We start from the raw sequence: 18,052 nt of genomic DNA on the forward strand, positions 1-18,052 counted from the left end.
AGTCTTTCTTCATTTTTAATGGTATGTGACCATTCTTTCAAGCTTACTCCAAAGATATTCAATGGGCTTAGGTCTGATCTCTGTGCTGAAAATTAAAGAATGTGAGCTGTGTAGGAGAACAATTACCGTTGTATACTAAGGACCATTGTGTTGTTGAAAGTAGTAATCTCTATCTAAGCCCCAAGCTTTTAACACATGAAAGATTTTACTTCAGGATAGTTAAATACTGATATCTATCCATGTCACCTTCAACGAAAACAAGTTGTCCAGCACCAGATGTAGTCGTACCGCCCCATACCATAATTCCTTCGTCACCGCGCTTTACTTGGGTTGAATGTGTATCTGTTCGTCTCCACACCGAAATTCTGTCATCAGATACAAATATATTGAATTTACTTTCATCTGTGATCAGTACCTTGTCCCAGAAACTTGTTTTCTTGTTTATATGCTCTCGGCAGTAATTAAATCACAATTTCATGTTCTTCTTGCTCATGTATGATTTTCTTCTAGGTTCTTTATCTCCATAACATGTACTACTTAAAATATAGTGAACAGCCCTTAGTGTGGTTTCCTTTCCAAACGGACCGTTAACATGTGCAGACAATGCTGAAGTTGTCAATATAGGATCTTTTTTGACCATTCATATTAACATATTTCTTTATCTTTGCATTAGTTTTATTGGCTGCACAGTTGTACGGCTTCTTCTACTAACAACAGCTATTTCTGAAAATGATTTTCCCGTTTTCATTCTGGGAAATAATTATTTGCTTTTCCTCTACAGCTGTTCCCTTCTCTTTGTATCCCTTTTTGCTGTTGCACGGGCATTCACCGCTTATTAAAACCAACATGCGTAAGGTGCGGCCTATCACGCAAGCCGTTCCTTGCTGCAAGTAGTTCGTTAGCCGTTTCTATGTTAACATTTCTAGTAGTGTGTGAATAGTTTTTCCCCCACTGAGTGAAGCGAAGTGGTACAAAGCTGTTATTTACTTCTTGCAGAAGGCTAATTTAGTTCATTCTTTTATACAGGGTGCGCTAAAATTCCCGTTACAAACTTCTAGGACCTACGGAGAGGATTGAATAGACAATATTTTGAATGGGAACCCAGCAGTTTGAATACATGTTTGCTAGGTAGGTATGAAACATGGTAGTCATAATGAGGAGTGTTTACGTCCGATCGGCTGACGTCATTTGACGTCTATGCTATGTCTCTCAGCTGATTCGAGTCTCATTCACGTGCCTGTGAGAGTTAAAGCACAAAATGAGAACACATTGACAGAACACACCGATATGGCCCCGTACGGCCAAGCTCAAGGTAATAGAAGAACTGTTCATCTCTTTTGTCAAGACCGTTCTTCACAAAGTACCCCGGCATCGCGTACCCTTTTCGTCACATTTACGCAACGGCTACTACGAAGGGGAACCTTCACCGTCAGCTGGCGTGACTGTGGTTTTCCAGGGAGACGCCTCACAACTAAATTAACTGTAAACAACAGTGTTTGTGAAAAGTGATTAAGTTTCGCTTTCATTTCTTTGGAAATGCTTGTAAAAGCAGCTGTTCTACCAACTTGTTTTCAAATGGTTGCAGCACGGAAACGGTACGTTTGCGGGCATGGGTTCCAGCTGAAAATATTATCCACTCAGTCGCTTCTACAAGTCCTAGAAGGCTGTAAGAAGCATTTTAGAGTACCCTGTACGTACAGATTTGGAAGGAAACCCCATATTGTTAGTTTATTATTAATGAAAGGCGATGTATGAATACTTTTTTTCCATGACTGTATGTGGACATGACTATATGTGGATGTTGATGTACTTGAAAAACTAAAGGCAACAGGAGGTGCACCAAGAACCAGGACGAAATACGCATCAACGCTGGAATACCAGCGATAGCAAACTGCTGTAGTCAGCAAAATAATACATCTCATTATGCAAACAAGATATCTGAAGGACATGAAACCTGAGGTACCGAATGTCAGTATTAGTAACACTGCATCATTCTATGATTGGATTGCTACCAGATTCATATTCTGCGTTTTTGTTCCGGTTTTTGTATGTTCCTTTCATATGTTTATGATTTCGAGCCTGTTCGGGCGACTTAAAAACCGACACAGTCATTGTTGCAGATTTTGCGTATATCTACATTTCAGACTTGTTCGTATTACTGTAAGGGTTTTGTTTCGTACAGAAAATTGTAGGTTTGGTTGTATTTTGTATGTCGCTCGACAATGTAAAGCTTCAATAGGATCTGAGTGAAAGTGGGCAACATCACTGTCAAAAATGTTGCGTTGCGTGAGACTGTTAGTAGAACGTTTGCTTTGTGAGTGGAATGCAATCTTGGAGAGAGAGAGAGAGAGAGAGAGAGAGAGAGAGAGAGAGAGAGAGAAGAGTCGATTTGTTTCTTATAATGGAGTAAGTTGTGTTTAGGCCGTGCTGAGCGCTAGCAATAACTTTCTTATATTATTAATGGACAGATATTTTGTAAATTCATTCAGAAGACTTCAAGACGTACTGTAATAGCGCATTTGCCGAGACATGCAAGAGTAGTAATTAATTTGGTCAGAGATTTAGAAACGGAGATTTTTAAGAATTTTACGATAGCATAACAACGTCTGATTTACTAACTTTTCTTCAAAGATGGGTAGCATAGGTCTTTTTATGAAAGTAAAAAAAAAAAAAAAGTTAATGTTTTTCCAGTATTGATGTAAAGTGAATTTTTAATATTTCAAGCGTTAAAATACTATATGTTAGTGATGCACGGTTTTATTAATACGGTTACCTTATTCTTTTTCCATCAATCAGCATTCGTCTCTTTATTTCAAGTTTCACATATAAATTTTACTTTGGCGAACTTTTAAGTAACAGAACTTTAATTGACAATGATCATTGCAGTAATGAGTTTTATTAGCACGGAAGCTTCGTGAATGTCTCTGTAATCTACAGCATGAATTGCACGTCGTGTTGCTAGTAGTTTGAATTTTTATTTTTTAACCTGCGTAGCAGCAGCAGCCGCAGTAGTTTGGAGATAGCATGAGCACAGCATTTATTCATTGCGCAAACAGGTAGGCAATGTGTAATTTACCTGTGACAAAATTAACATTTTAACACTGAAATACTTTTCAGGCAGGGCATTTTTGGTAGTTATTTATATTTCACATTTTTCTCGCAGTCACATTGCTTGTATAATTGCTAACATGACAGTTCTCTTACATTTGGAAGAACAGACTGTACTCTAGGCACGTGCGTTGCAGTAAACAGTTTAATGTTGCATTTCCGATTAACTTTAGCATTGCTGATCACTTTTCAAGAACAGACAGTACTCCGACCACGAGCGTTGCAGTACACAGTTTAATGATGCATTTCTGATTAACTTTTGCACTGCTGGCCACTTTTAAAGACTTATGAGATTTTTCATGAACTTAAATAAGAGCTTAACTGTTTCTCTAATCACGAGTTCAACTTCACCTTACCGAAAAGGTGCGTTGCAGTAAACAGTTTAATGTTGCATTTCCGATTAACTTTAGCATTGCTGATCACTTTTCAAGAACAGACAGTACTCCGACCACGAGCGTTGCAGTACACAGTTTAATGATGCATTTCTGATTAACTTTTGCACTGCTGGCCACTTTTTAAGACTTATGAGATTTTTCATGAACTTAAATAAGAGCTTAACTGTTTCTCTAATCACGAGTTCAACTTCACCTTACCGAAAAGACAAAATACCAGTAAATGTAACTGTATATTACAACAAAAAGTAATTAGCCACTTTCATTACATTAGATTTTTATCTTTTCCAGTATCTAGATAGCTGATAGCGTTATGTGAAATCAGTGAAGTTAAATACAGTATTAAAATTGCTACACCAAGAAGAAATGCTGATGATAAACGGGTATTCATTGGACAATTCACGCAATTTGGGTGCATAGATCCTGAGAAATCAGTACCCAGAACAACCACCTCTGGCCGTAATAACGGCCTTGATACGCCTGGGCATTGAGTCAAACAGAGATTGGATGGCGTGTACAGGTACAGCTGCCCATGCAACTTCAACACGATACCACAGTTCATCAAGAGTAGTGACTGGGGTATTGTGACGAGCCATTTGCTCGGCCACCATTGACCAGACGTTTTCAGTCGGTGAGAGATCTGGAGAATGTGCTGGCCAGTTCAGCAGTCGAACATTTTCTGTATCCAGACTGGCCCGTACAGGACCTGCAACATGCGGTCGTGCATTATCCTGCTGAAATGTAGGGTTTCGCAGGGATCGAATGAAGGGTAGAATCACGGGTCGTAACACATCGGAAATGTAACGTCCACTGTTCAAAGTGCCGACAATGCGAACAAGAGGCGACCGAGACGTGTAACCAATGGCACCCAATACCGTCACGCCGGGTGATACGCCATTATGCCGATGACGAATACACGCTTCCAATGTGCGTTCACCGCGATGTCGCCAAACACGGATGCGACCATCATGATGCTGTTAACAGAACCTGGATTCATCCGAAAAATGACGTTTTGCCATTCGTGCACCCAGGTTCGTCGTTGAGTATACTATAGCAGGCGCTCCTGTCTGTGATGCAGCGTCAAGGATAACCGCAACCATGGTCTACGAGCTGATAGTCCATGCTGCTGCAAACGTCATCGAACTGTTCGTGCAGATGGTTGTTGTCTTCCAAACGTCCACATCTGTTGACTCGGGGATCGAGACGTGGCTGCACGATCCGTTACAGCCATGCGGTTAAGATGCCTGTCATCTCGACTGCTAGTGATACGAAGCCGTTAGGATCCAGCACGGCGTCCCGTATGACCCTCCTGAACCCACCGGTTCTATATTCTGCTAACAGCCATTGGATCTAGACCAACGCGAGCAGCAGTGTCGCGATACGATAAACCGCAATCGCGATAGGCTACAATCAGATCTTTATCAAAGTCGGAAACGTGATGGTACGCAGTTCTCCTCTTTACACGAGGCATCACAATAACGTTTCACCAGGCAACGCCGGTCAACTGCTGTTTGTGTATGAGAAATCGGTTGGAAACTTTCCTCATGTCAGCACGTTGTAGGTATCGCCACCGGCGCCAACCTTGTGTGAATGCTCTGAAAAGCTAATCATTTGAATATCACAGCATCCTCTTCTTGTCTGTTAAATTTCGCATCTGTAGCACCTCATCTTCGTGGTGTAGCAATTTTAATGCTCAATAGTGTAAATGTTTATTATGAGGCAGTACATAGGAAGCAGTAGCCGAGTTTAACAAGAGACACAAAATGTGCTCTGTGTCTTTTAACGGAGTTGTTTTTCATTTTATATACACAGCATGTTTTATAAAACGTTGCTCATATTGATACATGAGGTAGTAATTCTGAAAACCATAAAAAATTCGATAAACGTGTCGGGAAACAAATTCTAATTGACCCGTGGGCTATTCTATTCTACGATAGCCTTCTGTCTTGAGGAATAGAAGAGGTGCTGAACCTCCGATTTGGCCTCATGAATGGGACAAACGCTCCTATAAAGTGTACCCGTTGTAAGTGGGACATAAATCTAATGGATTTATGTCAGGAGAAAGTAAAGGCCATCCTCCTGTATTCAGCAACAAATCCAGCGCTGCTTGAAAGTTTGTGTATGGAGTCGCGGCAGAAAATGGGGCAGTGAACCATCATTAAACTTTTTTGCCTTTGTGGGAGCGAAACATTTTTCGAGAGCGGGGTCAATTTATCGCACAAAAGTTGGTGATAAACAGCACCTGTTAATTAGTCTGACAAAGTTTATGTGCCTATGTTTCTGCCACCCACAATTCATGACCATGCAACATTCCTTGTTTCCACGATCGCTCAAAGGACGGGATCATTCCACACATGGTTATTGCAGTAAATATTTATTCCACTCAGAGTTAATTTTTTAAAACTTAAATCAACTGTATTCATTTTAATACGCACCATAAAATTTCAGTAAGCTCGTTTTATAATAGCTGCTCGCAGTTTACAGTCTTTCACGTTTTCCAGGCGGAGAAATCGTTTCCTAAATCATCGGGTTACACTGTGGTGGAAATAACTTTTATTTCACGGATTTGGTAATGAAACGAAAGGCGGAGTGCCGACAGTCTACGTTTGGCTGCTAGGTTATCCGTCAGTGTACTCAGACGACTAGAAACGTCTCACTTTCATACTCCCGATAACAACAAATGTATAGGGTTACATGAAACGAGATATCAACACTTGTATACACAGGACACAATTATATACCTCGAATGTCAAGCTAAGTTGGAAAAGAACAATCACAACAACTTCTACTAGCGTTTCTTCTCGAAAGCGTTGCCTTTACGTTCGCTAACATACTCCACTAAATTAGGTGAGCAGAAGTTTGTTCAGTTGCACGAATATTTTGATTCCTCTGAGTTGCTAGACTTCGTGTAGAGAGAAACCGTCAGGCACACTACAAAATAAAACTGAAATATAACAAATGGCATTTTGAATGGGAAAAACTGACTGATGAGGAACAGTAATATCCTTAATTTCTTAAACTTGTGTTTAGTCACTATTCATTTGAACGTACCTCCCACACTCATTTTACTTCAGCCTATAAATAGAACGAAAATTTGTTACATATGAATAACTTTGATGATTGTTTCTATGTATTTTTTTATGATATTTACTCAGTTCCTCTTTGTTACATAATGGGTGATAGTTTCTCCCATGTGAATGAAAGTCTTAGCTTCTTCAGGTTCTACATAATGCGAAATAAATCAGTAATTCACAATTCTTGTTACTTTGTACAGCAGTTCGATAAGGCTGAAGATATTGTTGATTGCGCTGCTGAGTATTTGATTCATGATAAGAGTATTTATCTGCAAGCGCTTATGTTAAGCACAGCTGTCCACAGTTAGCGTAGAGCGACAGCAACTCTTGAACGACATGGGTGTTCTCACCGCTCTTCACTTACCAACCATAGTTCAACTATCTTTGTTACCGGTCTTCATATTTGTAAGTCAATAATGTCACGCAAAGCATGGCGCATATTTTGTTTTGTGATACATTTTGTGTGTTAATTTAGGAAACCTATGTGTCTTGCACCGCAGTTTAAGTGCCACAGAAATAGCTGTGATGTTAGCTAATAGTATGAGGTAAAATGCTGTTAGGGAATAAATTATATTTGAGGAATTTTATTTCTGTATGTACTGAGAAGTTAACGTTTGTACAACAGACTCTGAAAATAGCCTCATCACTTAAACTTTTGCAAGAGAGTGAACAAGTGTACCTTCTCTCAGCATTTCAGCCTACATCAGGAACATATTGCCAGTTGGCCAGTGATTAAAGCGTTGTATCATCGCTCTGCCGTGGATCACGCGGTCATCATATTATTTAGTTCGCGTTTCAATTTTGTGATGTTTGTAACGTTTCTTTTCTGGTTGATGATACCAGACTTTTTATGGATTTTAGGAACCTCTATACAAACGCATCAGGATCACTATTGATCTTTTTAGAGAAAATCGTTATGTTTATTGTTGTAATACAAGTCAGATAAAAATGGAAATCCCTTGTTTAAGTCCTGAAGATCACGCATCGCCGTATATTGATATGAGTATTGGCTGGTGCAGTCCACACGCACTCAAAACAATACAGCATTGAGACAAAGGATTGAAGGCTGCAGTCGATTCGGTTTCTACTACAGGAGACTGACCAAACTGACTGACATCTTACTGCATGGAGAAATGTGTGGGTGGCTCGGTGGCTCGGCGGGCAGGTACCAGACTACAGATCTAAAGGTTCAATGATCAGTCCTCAGTCGTGTCTAAGACTTTTAATTTACCGCTTCTTTGACATCTGAAAGTGAGTCTTCTGTACAGACTATGCCATATTCCGCAATACATAGTTCGGAGTCTTTGTCCAAGGGCTACTCTTTTCAGGAGGGGTACATCATTGGTTCCTATTTCATAATTGTTTTTATGAACTGCTTATGTCATAGTTTTCGTGGTCTGGGTGTCAAAATTTGAACACATGGCGATGCTTGGGAGCCTGGGTCGATGCTTTTCTTTTACTGCTCTTAATAGCAGGAGCATCTTCCTTTCCCATTACCACGTCTTGGTACTCTGGTTGTATGATACGGAAGCGTTGTTGTATATTTTCGAATGCCTGCGGGTAAATCAGAACAGTTCATTTCCGTCAGAACGTAGCATTACCAACTTCCCTATTTACACTCAAACATCCCAGTTTGCTGTCCATAGTTGGCCAATAAAACAGCATGTCTCATATACTGAGCCATCCCGGTTTTCTGTGTGACTCGAATGGCTAGCCGAGCTGTGACTCCCCCCACCCCCACCCCCGCCACTACCACCACCCCACCCCTCCCACCACCCCGTTACAGAAAACGAGGACTAGGACGCCCAGAGGCTAGTTTTTAAGCTCACGTTTCCTGCAGGCTCAGATGTATCAGTATGACTGTTCCCTTGGTACGCGGTTTTCGTATAAGTCAGGTTGCTTTGTTTCAATTAGGGTTTCATTACATATGTGATAAAACGTATTAGTACTTTCATAATCAGTTAATGAATAACGATGCTTTTTGGATAATATTCGCGTTTACCCATGCCCGAGGGAGGACTCGAACCTCCGCCGGGACCAGCCGCACAGTCCATGACTGCAGCGCCCTAGACCGCTCGGCTAATCCCGCGCGGCAGGACACCAACAGATTCATGTATAAATTGAGGTTTTGTTCTGTTATGTTCAGTAGTATCTATCCATGCAGCCATATCACGCTATCTTGCGATAAGATCTGTGTGATCGGTTGTGGGACAATCTACTGGTACACATTCTTCATCAATTTCGAACACCTTATCCCACGTTTCTTCCGAGAGGTGGTCTTGCTGATCCATTGCATCAGTTTAATAAATGTCTTTTCGGTGTTTTAAGGGACCATAGTACATGGTGATTCTAATTTAGTTACCTGAAAGTAATATGAAATAACGCAATACATTTACTTACCTGTAATAATTTATTCTTATTTCTTAACCTCAAAGAACATAATGTTCCTTTCTGCAATTTTCCCTGTAGCTTTCTCTTGTCACACTGTACGTATCCCATCAGATGTCAGTCTTCAGTCCTTGTAGCCGTGAGGGACCTTGACCTTTCCCTCGATATGCCACATAACCTATTTCCGTACCATGCTTTTATAGTCTTTGCCCGACGGAGAGCTATGTGGTACTCCGTTCTGAAACCTCTTCTTACAATAACTGGTGATGCTTTCTTGGTACCACGAGCAACACGTTCCACACGTCTCCATTGTTACTGCGTTCACAGACTGTTCGCGCATGACGAGCGACTGGAGCGACATTTGGAGGCGTAGGATTGAGACTTGTGAACACGGCGTGTGGCTCGAAGAGCTCACGGAGGACAATCGGTATTATCAGTCAATAGTTCGGAAATTATTTCTTGTCACTTTCAAGTAATTACGAGGGTAATGTGACAAGTCTGGTTAAAATGTAATTAAAAATGTTTGTTTCGTAAATAAACGACCTTTCTTCTCGATATAATCTACTTGAAGGATATACATTTGGTCCAGCTGTATTTCAGCTTTTTCGTCCCATCGGAAAAATAGATTCCTTCAGACTCTACAAAATACTCGTTGAGTGGAACTGTCACTTCCTTATTTGGCGTAAATTTCTTCCCAGCATACCAAAGTATCAAGTTACGGGCAGGAAAAAGTCGCTTGGGGCTAGTCAGATGCATAGGTCGGATGAGGAACAAATTCCAAACCCAGCCCATGCACTTTTGTCATTGTGATCCCTGATCTGTGGGAGTGGCGCATTAGCCTGGTTAACGAGAAGTTTTTTACCTGCAAACCCCTGGTCTTTTTACAGCCCACGCAAGTTTCAAACGATCCAATGATGGAACATAATAGGGTCCTTTTGTGGTTCTGCTTTTTCCAAATAATCTATGTGGATTATTTCTTGGGAATCCCAAGAACCAACGGCCATCATGGTACCAACTGACTAAATGATCTTTGACTTCTCCAGTGCTCTTTCATCAGCCTTTGTCCGTATTCTTTGTGCTTAAATGGAATGTTACGCAATAAATAAGTGGGTGTATGGGAGCTTATCTCCAGTTTGGTTCACCCCCTGACAGTCACCAAAATGCAAATGCATAGGAAAAAAAGCACTCCGTCTTTAGGCCACAAGGCGCCCATCGGGACCATCCGACCGCCGTCTCTCCTCAGTTGAGGGAGCGGATAGGAGGGGCGTGTGGTCAGCACACCGCTCTCCCAGTCGTTATGATGGCTTTCTTTGACCGTGCCGCTACTATTCGGTCGAGTAGCTCCTCAATTGGCATCACGAGGCTGAGTGCACCACGCAATATGGCAACAGCGCATGGCAGCTGGATGGTCACCATCCAACTACCAGCCACGCCCGACAGCGCTTAGCTTCGGTGATCTCGCGGGAACCGGTGTATCCACTGCGGCAAGGCCATTGCTCAAATGCATAGGAGAGATGCATTAAATTCCAACATGTGTAAAGCATCTGCGTTATTAACGAATCGACTGTTGCAGAACACAGAAGCAAGAACCACCTGCAGGTTTCCTATCAAACGGTTGCAGGGCCAACAAAAAAGGTATTTTCAATACTTCACCTAACTCCTGATCGAATTTAATAACTTAAATGGTGTCCCAATTTTCTCATTATGAGATTTAATCTTCTCTTAAAAGTTTAACACAATAATACTCGTAATAGACGCAGAAATTGTGTTTTCGTCTTGGAGCGTGACACACATATTACTGCTCTTTATTCGTCCAGTATTTAAAAATGAGAGCACTTAGCGACCTCCACCAAACTTTACACAGAATTACAAACCTTTACGTAATTTTTCTCGCTGACTACCTCCACAAAATGATGGATGGAAAAATGTTTATCGGTTACTAAATTTTCGCTCTTCACATAGTAAAACTACGTTTGCACTTATTGTTTCATTACTCTGACGATGTTCGCGAAATTTTCCATACAAATTATGTACATTCATCGCTGAATTTACCTTCTAAATTATTTCATGGCACGACATAAAGTTAAAGAGGTACGCCGACATGTCTCTGCTACCTTCCTCAGTACCCTATTATTGACAACATCTTATCTGTACCATCATTACCAAGGCTAACTTTCTAATTAAAAAAAATTATCAGTGGCATCATTGTTTCTAATTATATGAACTGTTCTCAAGGCGATCTTCCTGTCTGCTGCACTGGATACCGGGGTTCCGTCCAGGCCAAGTGGGACGCTTCTTACAAGCCTACATCTACATCTACATCTACATTTATACTCCGCAAGCCACCCAAAGGTGTGTGGCGGAGGGCACTTTACGTGCCACTGTCATTATCTCCCTTTCCTGTTCCAGTCGCGTATGGTTCGCGGGAAGAACGACTGTCTGAAAGCCTCTGTGCGCGCTCTAATCTCTCTAATTTTACATTCGTGATCTCCTCGGGAGGTATAAGTAGGGGGAAGCAATATATTCGATACCTCATCCAGAAACGCACCCTCTCGAAACCTGGCGAGCAAGCTACACCGCGATGCAGAGCGCCTCTCTTGCAGAGTCTACCACTTGAGTTTGTTAAACATCTCCGTAACGCTATCACGGTTACCAAATAACCCTGTGACGAAACGCGCCGCTCTTCTTTGGATCTTCTCTATCTCCTCCGTCAACCCGATCTGGTACGGATCCCACACTGATGAGCAATACTCAAGTATAGGTCGAACGAGTATTTTGTAAGCCACCTCCTTTGTTGATGGACTACATTTTCTAAGGACTCTCCCAATGAATCTCAACCTGGTACCCGCCTTACCAACAATTAATTTTATATGATCATTCCACTTCAAATCGTTCCGCACGCATACTCCCAGATATTTTACAGAAGTAACTGCTACCAGTGTTTGTTCCGCTATCATATAATCATACAATAAAGGATCCTTCTTTCTATGTATTCGCAATACATTACATTTGTCTATGTTAAGAGTCAGTTGCCACTCCCTGCACCAAGTGCCTATCCGCCGCAGCTCCTCCTGCATTTCGCTACAATCCTCTAATGCTGCAACCTCTCTGTATACTACAGCCTACCATTTGTTTTGTGTTGACATATTCATAATTTTGGGTAACAGTTAATTTAATTTGATAATTACTGCAGCCTGCTCATTGACAGTTTTGTTCTTGTGTTCGTCAAATGTTTCTAAATAAAATCGACTCTTTCCCAGAGATACTCCTTATCTTTCAGTATTTCACTAATTGACTGGAAATTTATGTTGCCAAATATAATTACAAGCCAAGGCAGCATGTTGTACATTCAGTCAAATGAAAGTATTAACATTTTTAAATGAAAAAATAACTCTTTTTCTTCAGACTCGTCAGCCTTCGTAATTGTTTTTATTATACTCAGGGACTCATGTACGCTCAGCATCAAGTCACTAGGTATATAGTGCTTGAAAATATTGTCTAATCTGTATAAGACTGTTGAACATTATTGTAAATACTTCTCTATTTTATTCGCTCAAGGCATTGGTCTCAAGGTCACAGCTTTCGGTGTACATAGGTATTGAATGTACAGTGCGTGACCTATCAATTTTTGTGACGCATTGGATGTTTAACTTATTATTTTGCTTTATGACACGCCTCAATATGCTGTGCTACACAATTAAAGGCTCACTTTTTGAAACCGCGCAATTGTCCGCCACTGTGACGCAAAAGTTAGAAACTTGCGTCAAAGCTGTCTACAACCTTCCTCGATAACTGTGCAGAAGCGCGACGCCTTGTGACGTCATAGCCGGTCTCGATGATGCCTCAAACAGCAGGGTGTCGACACAAGCGAAGAAACGGGCAGAGCTCAGAAGTCCCGGTGAGGTATAATGCGGGTTAATGATGTTAAATTGGCACCAAAGTTCATCGCCTTTCTGCCCCTGCCACCGTGGATCTGTCTCGCAATGGGAAGGTGTCACATTTCGTCTTGCTCACATTTCATCCCTTTTTTTGACTTCTGACACCAAGGTCAGACCCGCGACGCCCAGCGTTGAAATACACTCCTGGAAATTGAAATAAGAACACCGTGAATTCATTGTCCCAGGAAGGGGAAACTTTATTGACACATTCCTGCGGTCAGATACATCACATGATCACACTGACAGAACCACAGGCACATAGACACAGGCAACAGAGCATGCACAATGTCGGCACTAGTACAGTGTATATCCACCTTTCGCAGCAATGCAGGCTGCTATTCTCCCATGGAGACGATCGTAGAGATGCTGGATGTAGTCCTGTGGAACGGCTTGCCATGCCATTTCCACCTGGCGCCTCAGTTGGACCAGCGTTCGTGCTGGACGTGCAGACCGCGTGAGACGACGCTTCATCCAGTCCCAAACATGCTCAATGGGGGACAGATCCGGAGATCTTGCTGGCCAGGGTAGTTGACTTACACCTTCTAGAGCACGTTGGGTGGCACGGGATACATGCGGACGTGCATTGTCCTGTTGGAACAGCAAGTTCCCTTGCCGGTCTAGGAATGGTAGAACGATGGGTTCGATGACGGTTTGGATGTACCGTGCACTATTCAGTGTCCCCTCGACGATCACCAGTGGTGTACGGCCAGTGTAGGAGATCGCTCCCCACACCATGATGCCGGGTGTTGGCCCTGTGTGCCTCGGTCGTATGCAGTCCTGATTGTGGCGCTCACCTGCACGGCGCCAAACACGCATACGACCATCATTGGCACCAAGGCAGAAGCGAATCTCATCGCCGAAGACGACACGTCTCCATTCGTCCCTCCATTCACGCCTGTTGCGACACCACTGGAGGCGGGCTGCACGATGTTGGGGCGTGAGCGGAAGACGGCCTAACGGTGTGCGGGACCGTAGCCCAGCTTCATGGAGACTGTTGCGAGTGGTCCTCGCCGATACCCCAGGAGCAACAGTGTCCCTAATTTGCTGGGAAGTGGCGGTGCGGTCCCCTACGGCACTGCGTAGGATCCTACGGTCTTGGCGTGCATCCGTGCGTCGCTGCGGTCCGGTCCCAGGTCGACGGGCACGTGCACCTTCCGCCGACCACTGGCGACAACATCGATGTACTGTGGAGACCTCACGCCCCACGTGTTGAGCAATTCGGCGGTACGTCCACCCGGCCTCCCGCATGCCCACTATACGCCCTCGCTCAAAGTCCGTCAACTGCACATACGGTTCACGTCCACGCTGACGCGGCATGCTACCAGTGTTAAAGACTGCGATGGAGCTCCGTATGCTTCGGCAAACTGGCTGACACTGACGGCGGCGGTGCACAAATGCTGCGCAGCTAGCGCCATTCGACGGCCAACACCGCGGTTCCTGGTGTGTCCGCTGTGCCGTGCGTGTGATCATTGCTTGTACAGCCCTCTCGCAGTGTCCGGAGCAAGTATGGTGGGTCTGACACACCGGTGTCAATGTGTTCTTTTTTCCATTTCCAGGAGTGTAACTCAGTTTCCTTACGGGTGGCCGAGGAAAACATTTCATGCACACCGCCGCTCAGAATTGACACAAAAAGGTCCCAGGGGGTGGCACAAAGTTTGTCAATCAAACCACCCCCATCCCTGGGGCGTTGATTCCCACACATTTCGCACTCGGAAGCGACAGTTGGAATTGCGATGTGCGACAGGACGACGTTCCAGGCAAACTTTATCACTGCTAACACCCCTGAATGTTTCAGCTCTTTCTCTAAGGACACTTTGGGGCTGTATCGCCACCCAGCGTCATCACACCCCTATGGAGTGGAGCGATCGCAAAATTTGCTCTATTGCACATGTTGGTAACACTATACACTGTTCAGAACTTTTCGCCCAAATTTGAACGTGGTCGAAAGCAGCAAAGTGGGCTTACAATTTTTCAGCCTTCCAGTTTCGCGCCCTCTTGTGGCGTGATTACGGGGGGCTGCAATACTGACACATGCATGAATACAACAGCAAAGAGTGTCTCTTAGTTTCTCTAAAGCCAGGCAATCGACCACCCCAGTTCGGCAACACTGTCTTGGCACCCGCCCAAGTTTACTGAGAATTTTAAAAATGATGTAACCTTACAGATAAAAACGGTGAAACAGCCCTCGGCGCCTGCAGCCTGGCAAGCGGAATGGGAAGGCAGTTCAGTGGTTGTCTGCCCGCAGGTGGCTAGGGCTATTTCTCATGTTTTCTCTCTAAAAGCACATTTTTAAAATTATCGGTAAACGTGGGCAGGTGCCACCGAAGGTGTTGCCGAATTTGGGCGGGGGGGGGGGGGGGGCACGGGGGGGGGGCGTAGGGGCGGAAAGGAGTCTTAAGGAAACATACTCCACCACACCCCTGCCCTGCTCCTGTGATACACCCATGGGAGGGGGCAAAATAGGAGGGCTGAAAATACATAAGCACCTTTTTGCTGCTCTGAATCAAGCCAAAATTCGACGAATGGTTTTTTAAACGTCCGGAGGGCTAGAAGTGTCAAAGGTTGTCGAGAAAGTCGTCCAGCTGCTATTCGGAATATGAACTGTCGTTTTCCATCGCCCAGGGGAAGAGAATGGTTCCATTTACGCCCTTTCTGCCAGTCCATGAGGCCTTTACGTGTCGATTCTGAGCGGCGGTGAGTATGAAATGTTTTCCTCAGCCATTCATAAGAAAACGGCGTGATTTCAATGTTACATGTCACGGCTCTGGCCCCCGTGACAGAAGCGTCAAGAAAGGGTTGAAATTTGGAACATTCCTATTGTGTAACAGGGCAACCGTGGTGCTGGGCCGAATTGTGTTGAAATTTGATGGGTATGCGACGTCATTTATTAACCTTATACATCACCTAAACTTATCTCTGGCCATTTTTTCTCTGTGTCGACACTTTGCTATTCCAAGGGCCGTCGAACCCGGATGTGACGTAGAAGAGCGCCACACGTGTGCACAATTACAGGGAAGGGTTATAGGAGCCTATAAGCCAAATTTCAGACTTATGAGTCGTAATGGAAAGCAATTATGGAGTTTCAAAAGAGCAGTATTTTAATTGTGTTGCACAATACGTTTTATCTGCAAGTGTAATATTAACACGATACATTGATGTCTTCAAATATATATATGTATATATATATTAGTTTCAGTTTTTCCCACGTTCAATCTTCCTTGGAGCGCATTTCTTATGTTCTTTTGTTGCAGGCCCAAGAGTATGTAACTGTGGAAACGCAAGAAGGCACCCTGAGGGGCCAGATATCTAAAACGTACAGAAATATTCCCATGTATATGTTCCAAGGCATTCCATATGCGGAGCCGCCAGTTGGAGATCTCCGTTTTCAGGCAAGTTAATTATCTGTTCTTTCATCTCCAAGATAGAAGTAAAAGTCTGCATCTCTCTTGCGGAATGTATTCACTTGACGTTTAAAGAAATGAGATACCATATTTTATTAGTTGTTTTTCTTGAAAGATAAATTTTTCAAGTCTGCGTGTGTCTATTGCAGAATGTTGTCACATAGTTTTTAAATAAGTGAGATACCACATTTCACTAGCTAATGTTATTTAACCGCACCCCTCACTAAGTGATTATTTTGGCCTGTATGAAAATCTTTGGTTTGTAAACGAGGCTGTTGAATATTTGTGGTTAACCACTACAAGACACAGTATACAGAAGGATGGATTTTAATGTATACAATCTTTAAGAGTCAAAAACACATTAGCATGCCTGTCACGGTGTAAAAAAGCCTCTGGCGTTCAAAACCGCTTTCAGTCGTCTCCCAATGGATAAATACACAAGTCCTGTATTGTTTTCAAAGTAATGTTGTATCATTCTTCCTACAAAATATTTTCATATGCAGGTAAAGATGATGGAGATGAACAGTGGTCGCGCACTGTTCTCTCCAAAGTATACCATAAAGGCTCAATGATACTGTGATCCAGTGACTGTGCGATTCTTGTACTCACAAAACCAAATGTGGACGATGCAGGCTGTATGAACAGGGGAGCACGACATCACCGCTGGAGAGTAAACATTGTACCGTGGGATGGATGTGATCAGCAAAATGGCCATATAATCCTCGGCAGAAATGCGATCTTGCGGAGTAACCATGGAGTCTCTGGAATACCACGATATGGCTGCCCAAATCATCACCAAACCCTCGCCTTTTTTCACTCTTCGGCCGTGAACTCTGCCAGAAGTTGGAAACAGTGCGAAGCGAGACTCATCTGACCAAATTACAGTCTTCCACTGCTCCGTAGTGCAAGTATTGTGTCTTCAGCAGCAGTGTCTTCTGTTATGGGTATTTTCATCACTAATGAGAGCTTTTGAAACTCCAGCTCACCCTGCAATTTCTTGCTTATGGAACTCTATTCATGTTGTTTTGGTGTTGCAACGGCTCGCGTGTGCAACATTCAGTTCTGCAGTGACTTTTGCAGCAGACGTCTTGGTATTTTTCATCACTGTACGTCACGACCATTCCGCACCCTATTTCGTCCACGTTGTGACTTAGCAGATAATGTTTTACCCCCTTTCCCTGCAGGCGATATGAATCTTCGATACGGTGCCTCTTGAAAAACGAATTATGTGTGAAGCGGCCAGAAACGTGGATGGGGAGTGGAACGCTGCGTTGTTTACGACTGAGGGCGGCTAGAGTGACACACATCCATTTTTCCAGCATTTATTTATTTTTTCCAGCTCAAATTTCATTAAAAAGAAAATCCACATGTCCTCGGCGTGAGATGGCTGCCATACGTGAGGAACCCCTGAGTTTACAGGAGGTATGCGAAACGGGAGCACACTTGCTCTGAAACAGAGATCTGAGTAAACAACGTGGTCTCACTTCAAGCAACAACACCACTGACCGGCGACACTTGAAATCACATCAGTACACTCAGTTGAAAGTTGTCCTAAAGCTTAATCAGAACACCATTAAATAAAAGTTCTCTTCTCAACTAACATTAAAGGTGATAGCAACGTGCATAATGGTTCAAAAGCTAACAGTGACGCTCAATAAGTTATGTGTTTAAGATTTTTCCATGTGACCACTAAGTAATAAAAGTTACTAGACATGATAGACATAGCAGCGGCCGCTCTGTAAACTACACCC

General features: G+C 43.2%; 1 protein-coding gene across 1 annotated transcript in view; it reads left to right on the forward strand.

Moving 5' to 3' along the window:
• Positions 1 to 6,881: 6,881 nt before the first annotated feature.
• The window catches only part of LOC126147147 (esterase FE4-like), a 92,687-nt gene continuing 81,516 nt past the window's right edge, over positions 6,882 to 18,052 (forward strand). The window contains exons 1-2 of the mRNA XM_049915671.1: positions 6,882 to 6,979; positions 16,152 to 16,289. Coding sequence (XP_049771628.1) covers positions 6,911 to 6,979; positions 16,152 to 16,289 — 207 coding nt within the window. The 5' untranslated portion in view covers positions 6,882 to 6,910. The remainder of the gene's footprint in view (positions 6,980 to 16,151; positions 16,290 to 18,052) is intronic.

This window comes from Schistocerca cancellata, chromosome 2 (genome assembly GCF_023864275.1).
Source record: "Schistocerca cancellata isolate TAMUIC-IGC-003103 chromosome 2, iqSchCanc2.1, whole genome shotgun sequence".
NCBI lineage: Eukaryota > Metazoa > Arthropoda > Insecta > Orthoptera > Acrididae > Schistocerca > Schistocerca cancellata.